Source organism: Oryx dammah, unplaced genomic scaffold (genome assembly GCF_014754425.2).
Source record: "Oryx dammah isolate SB20612 unplaced genomic scaffold, SCBI_Odam_1.1 HiC_scaffold_2, whole genome shotgun sequence".
Lineage (NCBI taxonomy): Eukaryota > Metazoa > Chordata > Mammalia > Artiodactyla > Bovidae > Oryx > Oryx dammah.
The window spans coordinates 58,376,229-58,400,520 of record NW_024070186.1 but is presented as its reverse complement, the minus strand read 5'-3'; the positions used below and the strand labels follow the sequence as shown (position 1 = coordinate 58,400,520).

The 24,292-nt window shown below is 38.0% G+C and overlaps 1 protein-coding gene across 1 annotated transcript in view; it reads right to left on the bottom strand.

Moving 5' to 3' along the window:
• LOC120881676 (EGF-like and EMI domain-containing protein 1) overlaps positions 1–24,292 on the bottom strand; it is a 142,324-nt gene that overhangs the window by 110,838 nt on the left and 7,194 nt on the right. Inside the window, exon 2 of the mRNA XM_040265347.1 lies at positions 23,926–24,042. Coding sequence (XP_040121281.1) covers positions 23,926–24,042 — 117 coding nt within the window. The remainder of the gene's footprint in view (positions 1–23,925; positions 24,043–24,292) is intronic.

The following is a 24,292-nucleotide window of genomic DNA, read 5'->3' as shown; positions in this document are numbered from 1 at the left end:
TCCTCACCTCCCCTCTCAGATCATGAAACCATATTCCTAATAATTTGCTGCAAATTAATTCACGTTTCCAATACCTATACACACACACACACACTTCCACACATACTCACAAGGATTAATATAAGGCAGAATACATTTCAGTGCAACAAAGATAACTGTTATGTTTTTTGATGATTATCTCATTTTTTAATCTGCTAATATCTTTTACTAAGATAGGAAAGTCTTGGTAAGTGAATATTTGGTAAACAGGTCTGAGACCCAAAGGATAGCCTCCCTAGATAGAGTAGTCAATAAAAAGACAATTGCATGTCTTTGAATTTGCTCATTGTTGGTCCTTTCTGTGGATATTAGGTGGGGCAAAAACTCTGGTCTTTTTATTTTGTAACATATAGAGTAGTCAATAAAAAGACAATTGCATGTCTATTGAATTTGCTCATTGTTGGTCCTTTCTGTGGATATTAGGTGGGGCAAAAACTCTGGTCTTTTTATTTTGTAACATATAGTTAACTGGGTAAACATTGAGTGAGCATGGTGTCATTTGTAATACATTTATGCTTTAACAAGCTATGGGATCTTTTTCTTTTAATCAACTATTTCTTTTCATGCAGAATCACTTAGTTGGCATTTTCAATGAACTACATATTTGAGGAGATTAATACACATCTGTACTTTGAAAATAAGAACAAAATTTAATTTTGTTTGTTAAATTACTCTAAATAGCAATTTAACTGGATTTTTTTTTAAATAATTGAGCCTCCTGTCCCTTCAGCTAGTCTTTTAATATTAAACAACCCCACTAACATCATTTGGCTGATAATCATGCCTAAAGTCGAGCTTCAAATTGGGCTGTTAATGAGAGTGCTGGCAGATTTGAGCTTTTTGCAAAATCTATTATGGATTGTTTTAAAACTTTATTAAGGGTCTATCAGATGGGTCCATAAAATACAGGGATGTTTCAATACAGAATGTGACTTTTATTAGTCCTCTCATGATAAATGACATCAGTTTGATTCGAGATGGCAATAAAAAATATATAGCCTGTTCTAGGGAACTCCATTTCCCAGATCTGGAGATCTGTGATTAGTAGGCAAAGAATTTAAATCACATAGCAGACAATGTAAGACAAAGCAAGATTTACCTTACCAAATATTTCCATAGAAAGTCAAATCTCTCCAGCCTGGCAGATATGATATTCCTCCAAATATTTCTTGCAAGCACATCCAAGGATTACACCTACTCTTTCATCATGCTTAAGATTAAGAATGAGATGACCATTTATGGACTTCCCAGGTGGCTCAGTGGGTAAAGAATCCATCTGCAAATGAAGGAGACATAGGAGACAGGGGTTCAATCCCTGAGTCAGGAAGATCCTCTGGAGGAGGGCATGGCAACCCACTCCAGTATTCTTGCCTGGAGAATCCCATGGACAGAGGATTCTGGAGGGCTACAGTCCATAGTGTTGCAAACAATTGGACATGACTGAAGTGACTGAGTATGTACATAACACCCATTTATAGATAGCTAACAGGCAAGCTTGCTCAAATATAAAAATACTAGAAAAGGTTTGAGAGTTTCACATTGTCTTTAAGACATCTGAGAAAAATGAAACTTAATGCCCTACTATAATTTAGAATATGTTCAAGCCAATCTTAAAGCTTACTCTTCTTTTACAAAATAATTACAGTATTCTGTACCTTATGACAAAAATTCCTAAGCTTCTGAGTTTATATGGTGGGCATACCTCTCTAAGTTTATAACACCTCCTCCTCCATCTTATTCTAACCTAGAAGTATATTCCTTTTTTCAAAAAAATAATTGTTAATTTTTGAATAGGATATCATAGTTGTTTTAAGTCTATTTTTAAGAAATTCATTAACATAAACATAGGAACTCAGATGATGAGTTGGATGAGATGGTTGGATGGCATCACTGACTCAATGGACATGAGTTTGAGCAAGCTGTGGGAGTTGGTGATGGACAGGGAAGACTGGCATGCTGCAGTCCATGGGGTCACAAAGAGTGGGACATGACGGAGTGACTAAACTGAAACATAGGAACTGAGACATTAGAAATTAATCGTATTTTCCAGGAGTCTTACCCCTAAATATCTGCAAATCAATGGACTCATTTTCTACTCAGTTTTAATATAAAATATGTATTGGACTATGTCATGAAAAAAGTTCCTTAATATTTAAGAAGTGTGATGCTTTGTTAAAACTTTACTAAATCCTGTTAATTTACTCTGATCTATTCTCTACCTATTTATCCCTCCATCTAACATTCATTGAATATCTACTATATGCCAGGCACTTTGCAAAGCATCAGTCAGGACTACCAGAGAATTAAGAGAGGATTCTCAGCTTCAAGGCATTTATGGTCTGATGGGTGAGACAGACAATTTAGCACACAAATACAGTATACTACATGACATTCTAATAGAGCGTTTGCCAAAGGACTAGCAGATTGCAAGAAACAAAGAGATGAAGTGTTCACTAGATTCTTGGAGAAATGGAGTCCAGGAAAGTTCAAAGAGAAGGTGACCATGGGGTTCAAGTTTTCCTTTATCCCTTCCCTCCCCCAACACCAATCTGCCATGAAGTCTCTTTCCAATGAAGATTCCTATGAAGATTCTCTCTCTTCCCATTTGAGTAATAATACTATACAACTTGGGCTTCCCTTGTGGCTCAGCTGGTAAAGAATCCGCTTGCAATGTGGGAGACCTGGATTTGATCCTTGGGTTGGAAAGATCCCCTGGAGAAGGCAAAGGCCACCCACTCCAGTATCCTGGCCTGAAGAATTCCATGGAATGCATAGTCCATGGGGTTGCAACGAGTCAGACACAACTGAGTGACTTTCACTTCACAGCTTCCCTGGTGGCTCAGCAGGTAAAGAATCTGCCAGCAATGCAGGAGACCTGGGTTCGATCCCTGGGTTGGGAAGATCCCCTGGAGAAGGGAACAGCTACCCATTCCAGTATGCTGGCCTGGAGAATTCCACAGACAGAGGAACCTGGTGGGCTACAATCCTTGGGGTCGCAAAGAGTTGGACACAACTGAGTGACTTTCACTATATGATTATTAGGGAGCTTACTGGCAGTCAATTTCTCTACTGCTTGACCACATCTTTACAAAATGGGACTTTGACAAATATTATACTTCCCTATAGTCAAAATTATAATTAGGTTATTGATGACTTCAGAAAAAGAAGAAATTACTTTGCTACCTATACTTACCTTTAAGGCCTATCCCAATATCTTATCTTTTTTGCTCGAAGAGGATATATTTTGAAAATTACTCTTCTGATTGACTGTTATCTTCTGTCTATGCTCTAGGTTGAATGGGATTGAGAAAAATGCCAACCTATCATCAATCATTTCATAGTATCAAAAATTTCACATTTGCAAACATCTTGATAATTTACATAAATTTACATATCCTTTTCACTGACACATTTTCATTTGATTCTTAAAAAACAAATCCCATCATATTATCCCCATTTTAGAGATGAGAAAAAAGATTCTGAAGTCCAGGGGCAGAGATCAGACTAGACTTTGTGACTTTTTCTACTTCCTCATGATTCCATTCATTCGCTTGTCCAATTAAATTAATTCTAGAACTGATCATTAGCACAGAAAGGGGGTCGGAAAACCATAGCCAATATTTTTTTAATATCCATGGGACTATCCCTCACTCTCAAAGAAAAGTATTAGAACTATTTAAATTTTTTTGAGTTATACATTTGTTGCTGTTCAGTCACTAAGTTGTGTCCAATTTTTTGTAACCCCCCACACTGTAGTACTCCAGGCTCCTCTGTCCTCCACCATCTCCCAGGGTTTGCTCAGATATATGTCCACTGAGTTAGTGATGCTATCTAACCATCTTATTCTCTGCCATCCCTTCTCCTTTTGCCTTCAATCATTCCCAGCCAGCATCACGCTCTTTGCATCAGGTGGCCAAAGTATTGAAGCTTCAGCCTCAGTCTTTCCAGTGAATATTCAGGATTGATTTCCTTTAGGACTGACTGATTTGATCTTGCAGTCCAAGGGACCTCTGAAGAGTCTTTTCCAGCATCACTATTCAAAAGTATCAATTCTTTGGCCCTCAGTCTTCCTTATGGTCAAACTCTCACATCTGTACATGACTACTGGAAAAATGATAGCTTTGAATATTTGGGCCTTTGTCAGCAAAGTGATATCAGGTCATCACCAAAGTGGTAAGTCATACATATATTTTACATATATTTTAGTATTTGGCCCATAGTTTTAAATAGTCATTGATTAAAATCAGAGCTTGTGAAAGCTTATTTCTGATTTTAATTTAAAAAATTATTGAGTAGCATGATTTTGCAGTTATATGAAGCCTGGAATATCTATTATTAAACGGCTGCTGCTGTGTGTGTGTGTGTGTGTGTGTGTGTGTGAGAGAGAGAGAGAGAGAGAGAGAGAGAGTATATATGTGTGCATGTGTGCTTGTGTGTGTGTGGTTGGGGGTGCTTTGAGATTACCAAATATAATTAATAATTGCAATGTAGTAAGGGGTCAACTATAGTTATAATGGTTAGTAGAATAGTGAGGTAGAATATAATTTATTTTCCTAATAGATCAATGAGAAAAGAGAAAGTCCATGTGAAGATGAAGTTGTCAGATTTACTGACAGCTGAAGAACAATTCAGTCTCTGTGGAGTCTCTGGGTCCTTGTGGGCACAAGGTATGTTTGAGCCCTCTGAGCACCTCTGGTGGGGAGAGGGTTTGATTCTAAATGTGATTTCACCCCTCCTACCATCTTGCTGGGGCTTCTCCTTTGCCCTTGGACATGGGGTATCTCTTCAAAGACGCTTCAGCACCGTGCAGGTGCTGCTCCAGCCCTGTCTAGTCCAAGGTCTGTCAAAGGTCAGTCAAAGCTCCACAAAGGTCCATCTAGTCAAAGCTATGGTTTTTCCAGTAGTCATGTATGAATGTGAGAGTTGGACTATACAGAAAGCTGAGCGCCGAAGAATTGATGCTTTTGAACTGTGGTTCAAAAGTCTTCTTAGAGAAGACTCTTGAGAGTCCCTTGGACGGCAAGAAGATCCAACCAGTCCATCCTAAAGGAGATCAGTCCTGAATATTCATTGGAAGGACTGATGCTAAAGCTGAAACTCCAATACTTTGGCCACCTGATGCGAAGAACTGACTCATTTGAAAAGACCCTGGGAAAGATTGAAGGCGGGAGGAGAAGGGGATGACAGAGGATGAGATGGTTGGATGGCATCACAGACTCAATGGACATGAGTTTGAGTAAACTCTGGGAGTTGGTGATGGACAGGGAGGCCTGGCATGCTGTAGTCCATGGGGTTGCAAAGAGTTGGACAGGACTGAGCGACTGAACTGAAGAATAAGTTTTCAACATCGTTTGTCAAAAAACCACTTCCTTCACAAAAAGTTGTATGGAAGTCTATCAAGTCTAGTTAAGAATGACAAGTTATCCAAAGATAAACCACAAGCCAGTATCCCAATTGATTTGCAGACATTTGATTAAGATAAGGTAAAATGAAGTAAATGATAATCTTGACAGTGGATCAACAACACTGGCAAAAAGACAAGTGTGATAGCAGTGCAGAGGAACCTTTTTTATTAAAGCAACAGTTAACTGTAACCTTTCCACCTCTACTCTTCCAGGGAGTTACACCCAAGAAAGTGTCATCTGGCAAATACCAGCTAGCAAGCCTCTGGAGACTTCTCTCAGATGACACTGCTGGGATGAATTTCTTTCAATCCAAGAACAGGTCTTTTCTCTTCATGCTATTTTCTTAAGGCAGGTAAATATGTAAAATCATAAAATAACATAATGGTTTGAACTATAGTTTATGCAGCATGATAATAATTAGCCAAGCCAAAATCAGAGTTGTTTGTTAAGCAATGAGACTGTATTAGTCACCTTTTTTGGGGGTAATAAAAAACAAGCAAAATCTCAGGCATGTATCCAAACCTTTTTTTCTTTTAGTGGTTTATAGGTTGGCCATGGTTCTGAAAGGTTGTTGTTGAATCACGACACCGGGATTCTTGGCCCCCGGAGGAGAAGAATTCAATCCCGGGCCAGAGACAAGGCTTGATCGCTCAGAGCTTTTGTGTAATAGAGTTTTATTAAAGTATAAAGGAGATAGAGAAAGCTTCTGACATAGGCATCAGAAGGGGGCAGAAAGAGTACCCCCTTGTTAGTGTTAGCAATGAAGTTATATATTCTCCAGTGAATCCAAAGAATGTCTGGAGGTTTAAAGACCTCACCAGACCTACTCCCATAATTTACATTTTAAGATAACAGAATTAGCCAGAAGGTTTAATCCAGAGACTGTCCTCAGGCAGAATACATTGTTGTTATATAATCCTTGTAAAGAGCAGGTCTACTCCCATAATTTACAGAATCAGCCAGAAGGTTTAATCCAGAAACTGTCCTCAGGCAGAATACATTATTGTTATATAATCCTAAGGAATGTAGAGAAGGAAAAAAAAAAAGTTTGTCCTTTCTTCCTCCTTTTGAATTCCAGACTTCTCTCTCCTTGGGGACCCCTAGACTTCTTATCTACCTGCCTAGGAAATGACTCTCTCAGTTCCACTCAGCTCTGGGACCTTAACCTGGGACCCAGATGAAAGAGTAGCCTCTGCTTTGCAGATAAAAAATCATCTATACCATTTTTCTAGATTCTATTTACATGCTGGGAGGAATTGGGAGATTGGGATAGATACATATACACTATTGATACTATGTACAAAATAAATGTGAAGAGCTGACTCATTGGAAAAGACCCTGTTGCTTGGAAAGATGGAGGGCAAAAGGAGAAGGGGGTGGCAGAGGATGAAATGGTTGGATGACATCACAGACTCAAAGGACATGAGTTTGAGCAAACTCCAGGAGATGGTGAAGGACAGGAAAGCCTGGTGTGCTGCCATTCATGGGGTCACAAAGAGTCAGAAACAACTTAGCAACTGAACAACAACAAAACAGACAACTAATGAGAAGATACTGTATAGGTCAGGGAGCCCTACTCAACACTCTGGTGACCTGGGAAGAAAGTCCAAAAGGGAGGGAATATATGTATATGTATGGCCAACTCGTTTTGCTGTACAGTCGAAACTAACACAACATTGTAAAGCAACTATATGAAATAAAATTATCTTTTTAAAAAAAGAGTATCTTCGGTCTGGGACTCCGTTTCTATAGGGCAGAGGGCAATGAGGCAAGAGGCCTTGCTGAACTGCACATTCACATTAAAACCTTGCTCAGAACTGGCATTGGATCATTTCCACTCAAACACAACTGGCACCAGCAAGTTGTCACATGATCAAGCTGTCAATGAGCAGGGGAAGTATCTTTGCCTTCAGGGGAGTACCCAAGTCTACACAGTGAAGGACATTTATTTATAGCACCTGTATGGTGTGGGATGAGCACAGCTGGGAACTGTGCTGATTGGTGATTTATTACTCCCCAGCTCCAAGTGTACTTTTTGTCCTCTCTGTGAAAATGGATCTGGGCCTTTTAAACAATTTTCTTTCCTGAGCAGACATGATGCTAAGCTTTGCCAGTAGAGGGCACTGGAGAGACATTGTAAAGAAGGGTTTTTTCCTTCCTGGTGGCAGCTCCCTCTCTAGATGCAGCTTCTCCACTGCCGGTCTCCCTTAGCACAGAAGTCTTCACCAGCATCTGACTTTTGCAGGGTGCAGGCTCTCTTATTGCTCAGTTTTGTACTGCAGGCTGTTTGTCCAGCATCACACTTCTGCAGCACAGGCAACTTCTCTAGCACTAGGGGTGCTGCATTCACGCACAGCTCTGCCAATGCAGGCAGCTTCTTCAGCTCCAGCTCCTGCACTGACTGGTGGTCAGCAATCCCCAACACCCAGCACTTCCCCTGACACACACTTTGGGTGACAGTGTAGAGAAGAGACGCCTCTTCATGAACAGTTTTCTCTAGCACCCTAGAGCAGACTTCAGGCAAGTTCCAAAGGTCATATTTCCAGCAAGTTCTATAGCAGTGGCCTCTTTGCCATCCAGTGAGCCAGGAACACACCCTTTCCAACAATGTCTGGATCTCAGTCTTGGGGACTCTCTTCCATAGTTATTCTACTTTTTAGCTTTGGGGTAGTAGTTATAATCCTTTATTCTTTAAAGTTCTCTATTATTTCTCAGTGACCAAATTCTTTGTACTCCAACCTTCTGTTAATAATTTTTTGTATTAACATTCTCATGTTAAATTACTGTGTGGTGTCTTTCTCTCCTAATTGGACCCCTTCTTACTGACCAGGTCCTCTTCACTCTAACCTCCTCTTACGGCTAATAATTCTTTGCATTAAACTCCTCATGTTCAAATTTTTCTTTCTATATCTTGTAATTGGACCCAGGCTCATATAGGAACCATATTATAATCTATCATAGAAATCTAACAAATGGGATTGAAGTGACATGAAAGTGCTTTACAGATGAGGAAATGGAAGCCCATAGAAAGGAAGGTATATATTCTGAGTTCCCAGTAGAGGGATGTGAAGTGGTCATTACAGTGGTTTCCTAATGTCCACATCAGCAATCTTCAATTACTCATGTGGGCAACAAGGGAAAGTCTCTACTGATACTGGAGAGCACCACTTGTGAAAATGAATGGAAACTTACATAGCTATAGCTGAAGAAACAATGCTTGCCGGAGGCTGTCTGCAGTACTGTGTATGTAACACTGACAAAGTGTAGCTATCCTAGAGATCCATTTTTCTGCTAATTTAAGAAATGTGACCCATATTTGTTATACATTTCCTGTTATAAATGAGATGATGTAATTTACACTCATATTATGCCTGTGTTTTTGTTTTTTAAGAACTTTTTTTTTTCAATTTGAGCTAACGTTCTTTTTTGTTTGTTTGCTAACTTGTTTGTATATAAAGAGTCTTTAAAAAAATGTTGTTGCTCAGTCTTTGCAAACCATCTGGCAATTCCAATTTCAATGACAAACGAAAATAGTCACTGAACTAAAAGGAACAAAAGTAAAGGCAGGTCAGCTCTTCAAAGAGAGAACTTACTTACAACCAGATTTGAGCAGTGCTAAATAGTGTGCCCCAACAGCATAATTAATAATAACATTCAGAGGTAGTTTTCATCTTTAACCTTATTTCTCATTAATTTGAAATTGGCTTAACTTAGGATTTAATGAAGAAAATTAGGAATCACATAAAGAAATACTAGGTCCATAATGAAGATGATAAGCAGGCTCTGCCAGATGGCAATATCAAAACCCATGGCAGGTCATACACAGAAATCAAGTACTGATTTTCAAATAAGAAATGAGGGGGAAAAAAGGACTGAAATTTTCTTACTATAGTATACATTTTTATACAGATATGCTAATAAATCTGGTTTACATGTGATATCTCTGTTCAGTATTTTTTCTATTACATTGCAAGTGGCATTTCTGCTATCAATAATTTATTCCATATTACTTAACACCTTATTTACAAAGAGTATTGTACTCCATTTCGGTGATCTCCCTACCATTTCCATATACACTTGTCTTTCCATTTCATCCTATATACTTTGGCCAGAATAACTTTCAGAAATCACAGTTTCATACTATTATTGTTCTATTCGAATATCTCCCATTGAAAAACATACTTCTTCCCATGTACCTATAGAATGTAGTTCTTAAATTAAAGCCATTTGCTCTTTAGCCAAAGAAGTTATTCTTGAGTTCCCTGAATATACTCTCTGCCCCATCCAACAGTTCTTCTATGTCTGGAAGAACAATTAATCTATGTCATGAAAGTGAACGTGTTAGTCACTCAGTTGTGACCCACTCTTTTCCACCCATGGACTGCAGCCTACCAGACTCCTCAGTCCATGGGATTCTCCAGACAAGAACACTGGAGTGGGTTGCTGTTCCTTTCTTCAGGGCATCTTCCCAACCTAGGTATCAAACCCAGGTCTTCTGCATTGCAGGCAGATTCATTACTATCTGAGCCACCAGGGAAGTGCAATCTATATCATGGAATTAAACAATTGCTCAAAATGCATTCTATAACATACTACATCCTTGAGATATAAATATTTCACTTTTAAAGACTTCCAAACATGTTTTCCCAACATGTTTGGGAAACCTGGGTTGAACAAAGTTAAATCATTTCTCTTTTGCCTGATTTTCCTTAAAGGAGTATTGGTATCAGTGTTCCTAAAAATTATTTGACCATGGACCTCTTTTCATGAAGCCAATTGTTTGATGTGTATCTATCCATATGCATATCCATATAAATATATGTATTTCTAAATCTTGTCTAAAAGAAAAATAAATACATTAAAAGCTTCAGAAAAATTACACACAGACTCACCATATAACCTGTAGTCCCATTCCTATGTATAAACCCAAGATAAATGAAAATATGTACATGAAAAAGCTTACACATCAATACTGATAGTAGTATTATTCATAATAGCCCAAAGGTGGAGACAACTCATATGTCCATCAATTAACAAATGGATTGTTAAAATGTGGTAAAAATGAATGGAATATTATTCCATAAAATAGAATATCATTTAGCCTCAAAAAGGACATTCTGACATGTATTATAATTTGTATGAAAGAAGCCAGTCACAAAAAGCCACACATTATATGATTACATTCACATAAAAGTCCAGAACTGAGAAATCTATAGAGACAGAGAGTAGGTTTGTGGGTGCTTAGGTTTAGAGGGGAATAAAGGAGAGATAGGAACATGATACTAAATGCTACAGGTTTTCTTTTTAAGGTGATAGGAATGTTCTAATATCAACTGTGGTAATAACAGTATATATTTTTCAATGTGTTAGACACTATGAATAGTACATTTGCAAAAGGTTAATTGGAATACATTTCAATAAAACTGGCTTTTAAGAGAAGTTTGTTATACTGTATAAAGTGCTACACAAATGTAATATATCACTATTATCGCTTTTTATCTTTCTATGTGAAACAAATGTCATCATTGTTAACAATAATAAGAAAAAAGAAAAGTTTTTAAAATATTGAGAAGAGCAGGTATCACACCATTTCGTAACCCTTCCTATGGCCTATTTTAATTAGTGAGGGCTTAACAATTATTAACAATTCCCACCAGGGAATTATGGAGTTCCCTGGTGGCTCAGATGGTAAAAGCATCTGTCTACAATGCGGGAGACCAGGGTTCGATCTCTGGGTCGGGAAGATCCCCTGGAGAAGGAAATGGCAATTCACTCCAGTAGTATTGCCTGGAAAATCCCATGGACAGAGGAGCCTGGTAGGCTACAGTCCATGGGGTCGCAAAGAGTCGGATACGACTGAGTGACTTCACTTACTTACTTCACTTAACAATTATTAAACAAGTGAACTGAAAGAAAAGCTAACAAAAGGCTTTCTACTCAGGGTGGTCTATGATGACAGAATCATTTGCCTTGAGAGCTTGTTAGAAATGCAGATTATCAGGGTGATCTCACACCTGCTGAAGCAGAATCTGCATTTTAGCAAGATCTAAAGTTATTCTTGGTGGCTCAGATGGCAAAGAATTTGCCTGCAATGAACGAGACCTGGGTTCAATCCCTGGGTCAGAAAGATCTGCTGGAGAAGGGAATGGCTACCCACTCCAGTATTCTTGCCTGGAGAATCCCATGGACAGAGGAGCCTGGCAGGCCATAGTCCATGGAGTTGCAAAGAGCTGGACACGACTGAGCGACTAAGCACACAGAGTGATTCCTATAGGCATTTCAGGTCTTACTGAACTGTAGTATCTTCTCTTCGTTGAGAACACTAGACTTTTACCTAGCCATTTTGCTTTCTCATGCCTTAAGGCTTTTAATAGGGATTAATCAGCTCACTTTTAATAAGAACAATGTCTAACGAATTATAATTAACCTAATTTTCTCAGCCGTGGTTTTAATATGTTTCCAGTACTCAGTCAAGCCTCCAAAATGTGATGATTATTTAAAGCAGTAGAAACCATATAAAAATAAATAGATGACTTGTTCAGGTCTTTTGGTCCCTTGAATTTTATAGTCATGCCATCTTTTATGATCACTGACTTAAATGCAAAAGATTATAGTTACCTTGTTCAAAGATACATAGCAAATTGTTTTTAACCGGCTTATTTTCTCGTGAGCAAAAAGCAATTTATAATCACCTTTTTTTCCTTAGTTTGTCAACATTTTCTGATTAATTAGCATGGGTCATTTTGGTCATGCGAAAAACATATTAAATATACATGAAGCAGAGAAGATACATGTATATATTTTAGAACTATACTGAACAGTTTGTGCTATTGCTGGGAATACTGTAAGACTTGAAGTGCCCCATATCTAAAAGCTTGTTAGAAATTAGAGAAATCTATAACTAAGAAGCATGTACTTAGTTACAGCATGATGGTGGTGGATGTTTAGTCACTCAGTCATGTCTGACTCTTTGTGACTTTTTGGACTGTAGCCCACCAGACTCTTCTGTCCATGAGGTTTCCCAGGCAGGAATAGTGGAGTGGATTGCCATTTCCTTCTCCAGGAGATCTTCCTGACCCTGGGATCGATTCTGTATTGCATATGCTTGGCTGCATTGCAAACGGATGCTTCACTGCTGAGCCACCAGGGAAGCCCTAATTACAGAATAAATATACATATAAAATGCACTCTTTTCAAGGATTATTCTCATTTATCCTCCTTCCTGCTCCTGACCTTTTATACCCACACAGACAGGGAAGCCTTAGGAAGCTGGATTCTGTGGGTCTCCATCCCAACCCAGAAATGGAGGTCAGTAGGACCCAGTGACAAATTTTAACCAACCAAGGCTAATTCCTTTCCCCATCACAAGTGTGTGCTAGGGAAGTGAAGGTCTCCTGTGACAAGCAGGACCACTCAGCATTGTCAGATTGTCTATTATTGGAGAGTTAACAATAGGTTTTAGAAAAATCTAGCTGCCTTTCTCAGTCCTCAAGACAGCTGCAAATAACAATTTATGATCAATTATCCTGAGTATTCAGAAAAACAATCACAGAACCATAAGCTTTCATAATGCCAGAGGCCCACGAAACCCCTTTTAACAAAGATAATACTGAGGATTAGAAAAATTCTCAGATATGATTCTTTTAAATATATCTTTACTACATGTGGGGAATGGTAAAGATGTTAATGTTTGTAATAGTATGGCACACTCTATATATTTACAGTATTTCCTATTCTTAGGCATATACTGTTACCAGTGAAACACATGTATAGAAGATATAAAGTAAAAATACAAATAAATATGCAACTTTCATGTGCTTGGTTTCTACTGGTGATACATGTGGAATTATCCATCAAGTATCCACAATAAATAAAATGAATGATGTCTTTTTATATTGCTATCACCTGTATTCAAGGAAGTGCACACTAGGTCTATGAATAAATGAAGAACTAGAATAAATAATAAAAACAAAGTTAATTTGAATTTATGAATTAAAGTATACATTTTTTTTTCAGAAGTGAGTGGTTTCAATTCTCTCTATGAGGTCCTATAGTGAGGAAATTCTGATCTTTAGAAGATCACTGAAAATAAACACATGAAAGCCAATAGCAAAACAGCAAGTCAATTTTAACTGGCTTATTTCCTAATTAAAAATTATATATATTCAGGGTTCCCCTTAATGAGTCCTTCCATTATTTAGAAATTGATGCTTCTATGTTTTAGAAATTGATGACAAATTTCTTGTAGCAAATAAACCTTAAAAATTAGTTATCCATTACTATTTATGACAGTAACAGAAAATAATATGGGTCTTGACAGGTAGGAACCAAACCTCCACATTTCACAGGTTTAAAAAGACCACTCTTTAGAATACAGGATCATATTGATCTTTTGGAGGGTGTGATTCCATATGGAAAACAAAAATCTGAATTCAGGCAGGGGGCTTCAGTTGGAGATTTTTTTCTTAGAAAAAAAGGAAAAATGTTAACTACATTTTGTCAGAAAGATCAGCTCATTTTTAAGAGGATCAAATAGAGAAACTCAAAATAATTGTGAATGAAACTAAAAGCTTTTATTCTTAAGAATGATAAATTTATTTTATGCTTCTGATAAACAGTAAAATTTAAGGAACATGAACCAAACTTCTTGAAGAGAACTCTAGTCTTCCCCATTCTGTTGTTTTCCTCTATTTCTTTGCATTGATCGCTGTATGCAGAGTACATCATGAGAAATGCTGGGCTGGAAGAAGCACAAGCTGGAATCAAGATTGCCAGAAGAAATATCAATAACCTCAGATGACACCACCTTTATGGCAGAAAGTGAAGAGGAACTAAAAAGCCTCTTGATGAAAGTGAAAGAGGAGAGTGAAAAAGTTGGCTTAAAGCTCAACATTCAGAAAACGAAGATCATTGCCTCTTGTCCCATCACTTCATGAGAAATAGATGGGGAAACAGTGGAAACAGTGTCAGACTATTTTTGGGGGCTCCAAAATCACTGCAGATGGTGACTGCAGCCATGAAATTAAAAGACTCTTCTTAGTCCTCGGAAGAAAAGTTATGACCAACCTAGATAGCATATTGAAAAGCAGAGACATTACTTTGCCAACAAAGGTCCGTCTACTCAAGGCTATGGTTTTTCCTGTGGTCATGTATGGATGTGAGAGTTGGACTGTGAAGAAAGCTGAGCGCTGAAGAATTGATGCTTTTGAACTGTGGTGTCGGAGAAGACTCCTGAGGGTCCCTTGGACTGCAAGGAGATCCAACCATTCCATCCTAAAGGAGATCAGCCCTGGGTGTTCATTTGAAGAACTGATGCTGAAGCTGAAACTCCAGTACTTTGGCCACTTTGGCCATGCGAAGAGTTGACTCATTTGAAAATATCCTGATGCTGGGAGGGATTGGGGGCAGGAGGAGAAGGGGACAACAGAGGATGAGATGGCTGGATGGCTTCACTGACTCGATGGACATGAGTTTGAGTGAACTCCGGGAGTTGGTGATGGACAAGGAGGCCTGGCGTGCTGCGATTCATGGGGTCGCAAAGAATCAGACACGACTGAGTGACTGAACTGAACTCAGCCAAATTTGGGAAGGAAGGTCCTTTGCTGCCCACCATTCCCAGACACTCCCATACAGACATTTGTCCTGATTGGCTGTTCTGTTTCATCATTTTTGCAAGTGGCAGGAGCTATTGAGGCAGTAGGTTTGCCTTAGGATTTTTGTCCTGGCATATTACCAACAAGAAGCCCCTGTAAGCAATGTCTTGCTTATCTGTCTTATACTTTGGGGACTTTTTTTTTTCCAGTGTCCTTCCTTTGGCATCACCTATTGGAAAGAAAATGTTAGTTGTTCAGTCGTGTCCGACTCTTTGTGACACCAAGGACTGTAGCTCACCAGGCTCTTCCATGCATGTGATTTTCCAGGCAGGAATATTGGAGTGGGTTGCCATTTCCCTCTCTAGGGGATCTTTCTGACCTGGGGATCAAACCCAGGTCTCCCATATTGCAGGCAGACTCTTTACCATCTGAGCCACCAGGAAAGCCCCACCTATAGGAGCTATGCCATAGATCTGTGCCTCTAATGAAATTTGGGTAGTGGGCCAGCTCATCGTGGAGACTCTATATCAGACAGTTTCTTCCAGCTTGTCTCACTTCCAAATACACTTTTGACTGTAATATGTATTAGCTGAAAGCTGAGGTGTTGAAATGATTACTCTGAATTACTAGGGGAGAAATGATGGGCTTTAGTTAAAAGATTAACTTCAAAAGAGATAAAGTGGATTTCCATTTTCATAGCAGAGTTTCAGGTTTGAATTATATGTGCTTTCTCTCTAGATGAAGAGACACAGATACTTAAGAAAACATCCAGAGCTTCTGCAAAGAATGACTGTGGTGTGGCAGGGGCAGTTTTGCTGTTCAAATCTCAGATGTCTTCCAGTGTCAAACAAGAAGGAAGAGAGACAGCAGGACAAGTAGTATGAAGTAGTACTTTGATAGGAATTTTTAAAAAGGAAATTAAAGAAGTGGAAGGAATGTGGTTCAGTCCCAGGACTGAATGATTAGTGCCTGTCCCTGTTCCCTGATCCACTGGAGAACGGATAGGCTACCCACTCCAGTATTCTTGGGCTTCCCTTGTAACTCAGCTAGTAAAGAATCGGCCTGCAGTGTGGGAGACCTGGGTTCAATACCTGGGTTGGAAACATCCCCTGGAGAACGGAAACAGTATCCACTCCAGTATTTTGGCCTGGAGAATCCCATGGACTAAATCCATGGGGTCGCAAAGAGTCGGATACGACTGAGCGACTTTCAATTTCATTGTTCCCTGTAGCCCCTTTTGATTCAACAGTGGGTTATCTCATTCTCTGCTTAATTCCCATAGCATTTTCCTTGTGCCTGCACATAGTTACTGGAGAAGGCAATGGCACCCCACTCCAGTACTCTTGCCTGGAAAATCCCATGGTCAGAGGAGCCTGGAAGGCTGCAGTCCATGGGGTCTCAAAGAGTCAGACACGACTGAGCAACTTCACTTTCACTTTTCACTTTCATGCATTAGAGAAGGAAATGGCAACCCACTCCAGTGTTCTTGCCTGGAGAATCCCAGGGACCGTGGAGCCTGGTGGGCTGCCATCTATGGGGTCGCACAGAGTCAGACACAACTGAAGTGACTTAGCAGCAGCAGCAGCACATAGTTACTCCTGTTATCTTATACTATCTTATGCTCATCTCCTTTATTGAGTTGGAAGCTCCTTGGAGAGAAAGATAACCACCTCACACATATTTTTATATTCAAAAACATATAGCATAGGAGGAAATTTTTTTTAAATGAGAGAAAAATGAAAAAAACTTGAGCACATATTATGCATTAGACTGATGCAACTTGTTAGTATATTAAAAAAAGATACATTAACAATGTATATTCCCTACTTGACTTTTGAATTAATTGAGATTTAATCCAAAATAGGTGGGGGTAGACAAAATAGCAACTTGATTTTTGTTAAAGTGGAACCTGGAGAAAAGGATTTAGAAGTTTCCTAAAGAGGTATGCAGAATTAGGCAAATGCTCAGAGCTGGTTACAAGTATAATGGCAAAACCTATGTCTTCCCAATCTGAGGTCCTGACCCACTTAAACATGCATCAGAGCAGACCAGCATGGCCATTTCCTGAAGGCCTTTTGCAGATCCTAAAGAGAAGACAGGAAGGTGAACTGAATTCTGTATTCCTTTCCCCAAACTCCCCAGAGAGGGAAGTAACTCCTTCCCTGGGAAGAAGGGAATGAGTGACCTCAGGATTGAGAATATCCCTCTTTTTGTGGTCATGAAGTAGGGGAAAGGAGCCTTATCACCACCGAGTTATTTGCCTACAACATCTCATTTAATTTCCCAGTTCACATCAGGTTAAATATTGTTATTCTGATTTTATAGATGAAGAAGGGACAGCCTATGGATATTAAGTAACTTCCCCTAAATCTCAGTTAGTGAATGTCAGATTAAATATTCAGATCCAAAGTGGGTGTTTTTTTCAACATAGTCCACAGTGTATGGGCCAGACACATAATTTGTTAGATGGATGAATGGATGAAAAGAAAGATATTTATATAGCTTTATGTTTCAAATATGATAAATCCCAAGAATTTTAAGTGATTCATAGTTTTTTTTTCAACATAATTAATTCCATATTATAAATGTGTTGATAAATTCAAAACAATTTACTATATGAGGATATACTGTATGGGAATTTTCTCAAATTGTTCTTCATTTTATATTGCTCCCCATTCCCCCACTAGACAGTCAGCTCAAGGTGGTCAGGGAGCTAGTATTACTATCTTTGTGCTGTGCTGTGCTTAGTCACTCAGTCATGTCTGACTCTTTGCAAACCCATGGACTGTATCCCACCAGGCTCCTCTGTCCATGGAGATTCTCCAGGCAAGAATACTGGAGTGGCTTGCCATGCCCTCCTCCAGAGGATCTTCCCAAGCCAGGGATCGAACCCAGGTCTCCCTCATTGCAGGCAGATTCTTTACAATCTGTGTATCTGTATATCCTCCCTAATACCAGCAGAAGTTCAAGAGGCCCTTTATAAATGACTATTTAAAAAAGCAACATAGAAAAGTAGATAAATCCTTAATAATGATTTCTTCAAGTGGAGTTTTATGAACTCAAAAACTAAGATGTATGTATTATGTATGTAGATAGATGGATAGATACATACAGGGATGGAAAGATAGGTATTTTTTCAAGTGCCAACAGCTTCCAGTATTTGCTACAATGTTTTTAGTAAGTTGAGGAGGGCACAGAAATGCTCCATAAGTGTGTAAGGAATTAATATAAAGACTTGTTAAGTCTTTCTGAGCTAAGAAAAACATAAAATTTAGGCTTAAACTTCAGCAGGAGGAATATATATTACATATAAGAAAAGCTTTCTTGATAGACAGGCTTATCAAAACTGTGAAAAGGACGTGCAGAACCTCCCTGATCCAAGATGTCTAATATATCAGGATGAACAAGGAGATCGTTTAGATTTGGTGCTGCTTGGAGGCAAGAAGCAGACCTAGGTGAGCTCTCAAAGCATATAGTATAATTACTCGTGTATGTGTCCTTAGTCACTCAGTCGTGTCCGACTCTTTGTGACCCTTTAGACTATAGCCCACCACGCTGCTCTCCAGGCAAGAATATTGGAGTGGGTTGCCATTTCCTTCTCCAGGGGATTTTCCCAACCCAGGGATCAAACCTGGATTTGCTGCATTTCCAGTGTCTCCTGCATTGCAGGCAGATTCTTTACCTGCTGAGTCAGCAGAGGCTATATCTCGATGCTTAATGATACTGAAACACTATGATGAAAGAAACCAAATCTTGCATTAATTTAGTTATTCTTAGGGCTTCCTTGGTGGCTCAGATGGTAAAGCATCTGCCTGCAGTGCGGGAGACCTGGGTTCCATCCCTGGGTTGGGAAGATCCCCTGGAGAAGGAAATGGCACCCACTCCAGTACTCTTGCCTGAAAAATTCCATGGACTGAGGAGCCTGGTAGGCTACAGTCCATGGGATCGCAAAGAGTCGGACACAACTGAGCAACTTCACTTTCAGTTACTTTTTAAAAAAAATTTATTTATTTTAATTGGAGACTAATTACTTTACAATATTGTATTGGTTTTGCCATACACTGACATGAATCTGCCACGGGTGTACATGTGTTACCCATCCTGAACCTCCCTCTCACCTCCCTCCCCATATTACCCCCAACACAATGCTGAACAGTTACTAGTTACCCAATAAATGCTTATTGACCATAATAGGAAGAATGGCAATTGGAAAAAGGAGAGCTTGATTTTGTTCTTAGCTGTATAAGTAAACCATCTGGGAATTGGAAGAAATCAATCAGTTTCTTCAGGTTTTAATTTCTCTCCTCTGTAGATTGTAGTCTCTATGAGCTGAGGGTTTCTGGGCCTTTGCAGCAATTAGACTCCATGGTTCTGATTAATCTGCTTTGTATGCAGTTCATACTGCCTATCAATCTCACAGAGGGGAAATACGAAAGCTTGGTTTCCAATATCAATTTGTCTATCAGTTAGCATTTTGAGACTGTTCAAATCATTTAATTTCCTTGGGATTCCACCTATGAAAACTTTTGTTTTAGTCAAAAATTCTATAGTTCCATATATAACAACAGTTTGCTGAGATTCACTGTGTATTCACATTATTTCTAATGTGTTTCAGAAAAGAAAAATTGGCTAAAATATTATCAAATTACTTTAAAATATTTTGACTGTCAATTCATTAAACAATATACCCTTAGGTTCATTTATTTCTTCCAAATGGAAAACTATATCCCAACAATCCACTCAGTATTTATTATCTTTGTCAGTTCACTGATTATAATGTATAGCAATGTTAATTACCATTAATTTAGAAAAAGTCCTGACTCCATGGTACTACCATGCTCAGTCACACTAGTTATGTTGCCATGCCAATAATTTAGATATTGCACATGGAAAAATGTTAGAATTTTCAAACTAAGATTTTGATTAGCCCTCTAAAAGTAAAAATGTGATTTGCCCTTTCAAATGAAACAGATCTGTTATCAGCAAATATTTACACAGACCTACTAACAACCAACTGGTTTAACTAGTCAGACTTTAAATGACAAACCCAGCATGATTAAAAGTTGTACATAAGGAAATGAATAAGAGGTGTACTGAGTATGTCTGTATGCATTTCTGACTGGTTGGACATGTACTCTTTCATCTATTTATTCATTCAGTAAGCATTTATGGAATTCTGCTAGGCATTAGACACCTGTGATGTGGTTATGAAAAAGTGATAAAACATGGCTCTTACCTAGGAGATAGTCTCAATCTTGTAAGTAATTCTAGATAGTCTAAATGTTTAAACAAATGCAGTGCTCTGGGAGAAGTTTTATATGAGAAGCATATGCAACATGAAAGAAAAGAGAATCTAATTTGTAGCCTGGAAATAAGAAGCAATAGGTTTAGACTCCCACACAAGGACCATAGAAGTTGGCATCAGACACAGATTATAGAATAGCTAGGTGCAAAATATCAAAAGAAAAGGATACAAGTATAAAAACTGAACATACAACTTAAAGGAACTTACTGATTCGAGAAAAATGAGACTTCTAAAGATGCAAAGTTAAATTGTTGATATTTGAAACTCAATAAGACTGAGCATATGTAGTAAAGAGAGAAAGAAAATAGAACATATGAAAGCAGCATGTGAGATAGAATAAGGTCCAGCATATGTACAATCAGAGTAACAGAAGAAGACATTTAACAGTATCCTGCCTGGCCTCAACCCAATAGATGCCAATAGTACTCCCTCCCCTCAGTTGTGAAAATCAATGTCTTCAGACATTGCCAAATGTCTCTGGGGACAAAATTCCTCCATTTGAGAACCACTGCCATAAAAAGCAAATAAGAAACACAAACTACTGGCCTATTTCACTCATGATTATAGATGCAAATATGATAAATTTATAGCAAATTGGATTTAATAGCAAATAAAGTGAAAAAATCCAGTTCTATTTTTTTCCTGAAATGCAAAGATGGTCGCATTTTTGAAAAGCCTTAAATATTTTACCTGATATTAACAAATTAAAGAAGAAAAATTTATGTCCTTCATATATATAAAAATTATATATATATATATTCTCAGTGTTCAGTGGCATGCAGTTATTTGTACATTTAATTTACACATAATAATCTATCTGCAGAGTGAGTTAGAAACTGTGTTTTAGGTTCATTGCTATGCTTGAGAGAAGGGGATACTCATGTACCTGAGCTAATCAGAAGGCTTTTCCACAAGTTTATAGCTCTTTAGAGAAAAGGTTAAGGAATAAGATTAGCCATTTATAAATGCTTCAATTCCATTGAAAGGGTAGACTCTAGATGTATTTTAATGCTACAATAAATGTCTGCTAAAATTCTGATCTGTATTTTAAAAAGCAATTCATGTAGTTAACTACAATTTATATAAATGCAAAGAAAAAGTCTCTTTAAATGATTGTTTAATTCTATATCTTCAGCATTCAACAGAATAGCCTTTGAAACCAACCAACCTTTACTGTTAGCATCAAGTAAATACATATGAATGACTCATTAGTGCCTTCACATGAATTGAAATGCCCATTTGGAATGGCTTTAGGATAGGTTTAATTTCAAAACAACCTCTATTATTTTTATTAAATTATGATCTGAGATCATTGCATGTTCAACAATCCACCAAAATGAATCATTAACATTACTATATCTATCAAATGGTCATTCAAAGAAATGAATAAGAAAAGATGCTAGGAAGTAAGGGATTGAGAGAGGTAGTTCTTTATTGGCAAGTTGCTCCATCCCACACCATCAATCCTAGTTCTACATCTCAGTAAGTAGGAAGTCAGTGTTAATTCAGTGTCAAACTCTTAATTCTCACAAATAACCCAAGTTACTCTTATATATTGTGCAGAAATGAACATCAGTTATATGAAAGCATGGAAATCACTTCTCTAAATATGTTATTTATATGAAGAGCGATTAATTTCAATTAAAATATGAGATAATTGCATATAAATAAATCAGTGGGTGTAAAGTTTATCATGCCTTACCAGACTAATAGTTGCTATAAAAATAACAACAATAATTGTCAAACGTAACACAGCTAATTGCTCTACTGGCATTTCAACTGTATCATAATAATGATCATGTTGATAATAATAATACTTGGCCAAAAAGAAACAAAGAGTTCACTGCTTGTCAGGCAGTGGAGAGGGTTGTGAAAATTATATTCTCATTAGGCAGATCATGCTAACTTCAATGGGCATTAGCCTACCTACCATTTGGACACCATGAGGTGGTGATCCCTCTGGTTCTCTGATATTGAATCCATACTGAAAACATCATTTCAGTCTCATCAGAAATAAAGATGATCTCACTTGAATGAAAAAGGACCTGGTTGAATTTAGGACTTGCCTTTATAAATGCACACTCTTACAGACAAAGGACCATGCCTGGAATGAAATTTGTCTCAGAAAGTTCCAGATGTAGTCACCCTCAAACATATGGTTGTCTACTTGCAGCCCGTCCTGTTGCTATGTGCCAGAGATGGTCCAGAAGAGAATGAGCTGCACTGCTTCCTGAGAATCTGAGAAATTCTCCAACCTACTCACATCCACAACTTGTGTTGTCTTGGCAGTCCCAACAATCCCACAGCCCCAGTCCTAGACACCTTCAGTGGAATGACTTTTGTTTCTCTTGTTTTCTCCCATTAACTTACTCATACATGTCCCATTAGGAACTGACATTGTCAGGGGGAAAATTGAGTTTGATTTTGTAAGGTCAATGGGGAAACCAAATAAATGCATTTCTATGTGATCTAAAGAAAAAGGCTGAATACATTAAGTGCTCAAGCATCTAAATGGTAAAAACAGATAGGGAAAAAGTCAGAAAGAACAGTTAAAAAGCATGGTACAAGAGATTATTATATTTTGGGTATCTCTTCTTTTTTAGAAGAAGACAGGGAAGGGGTCTCTGGTCCCAATTACTTTCCCAATCTGGGAAACAATGTGGTCATAAATTAGAGTACAATTCATAGTTATCATTTGAATACCTACTATAGCCACTCACTATGCTAAGGGCTTTAGATACATTATCGTATTTAATTCCCACAGCAACTTTTGTGGTTTTTTGAGCTACCATTATCCTAAATTTTACAGATGAGGAAAGAGTCTTAGCAAGATTAAATAACATGCCCAAGGTTACAGAAATTGTAAGTGACAGAGTTGAGACTAAAATCCAGGTCTCTTTGAATTCAATGCACTTAACCTCATTCTATAATGTCTTAAAACACTATTCTGTAAAGTTTTTGGCTTATGTTTCAATCTTTGCCTCTAATCAGTGAGCTCCTTCAGGGCAGAATTTATTTCTCATTAATTTTTATATCCCTAGAGCATGGAATAATGCCTGATAAAGAGCAGCAACTCAATGACTGTCAAATGAACAAAATGATGAATTAATAAATAAAGGAAGGAGGGAATTAATTTTAAAAGGAGTCAGAAAATGGAAGTTTGTGGGGGAAAAGCTAATTCTATATAAAAAATACTGTTCCTGTGGTTGCTTTTGCATCTCTTTATTTCTATTGTAACAAGACACGAGTATTTTATGATAAGCACCATTTTCACTTTAGAATTAAACAAAATGCTTTCACAAATATGTACTTTACCCAGGGATTTAAATGAACGATTGAAATTCCATAATCAGAACATGACACAGCCAAACCAGTGTATAATCATGTGTTTCTTATAATAAGCTACTTGAAGTGTTCTTAGGGTTACAATTTTGTAATCTAGACATAAGAGGAAGATCTGTGCTCTTGACAACATTCAGCCCAGGCATTTCAACTGGCTCTGGATCAAAGACATGCCCCTCTTTGGCATTACGTAGATGTTCTCTCTTATCAGGAAGCGGTCAGTCCCAACTGTTATCTCTACATCCTCTGCCATCTTCCTCCAGCTTCTGGCCAGCTTGACACTTGCAGTAATAACTGCCAATTGTATTACAGCATTGGTCCTGACAGCCACCATTGTCAGCGCTACATTCATTTATATCTGCAATTGAATATATAAACAGAAATTAGCTTCCTATAGCTAGACACACAAAAAGACTTCAATGGCTCTCCTAAAAATATACCATCACAGCATGACATCACCATTTGACCTCAGATGAAATGAGATAAAATTATAATACCTTCTTTTAATTAACATGCTCCAATTTTGGTGTAAAGAAAAACACAGGTCATAATCTTTGGTATTTGATATATTTTTGAACAGTGTCCTAAGGGCTTGTCTAAGTTTAGGG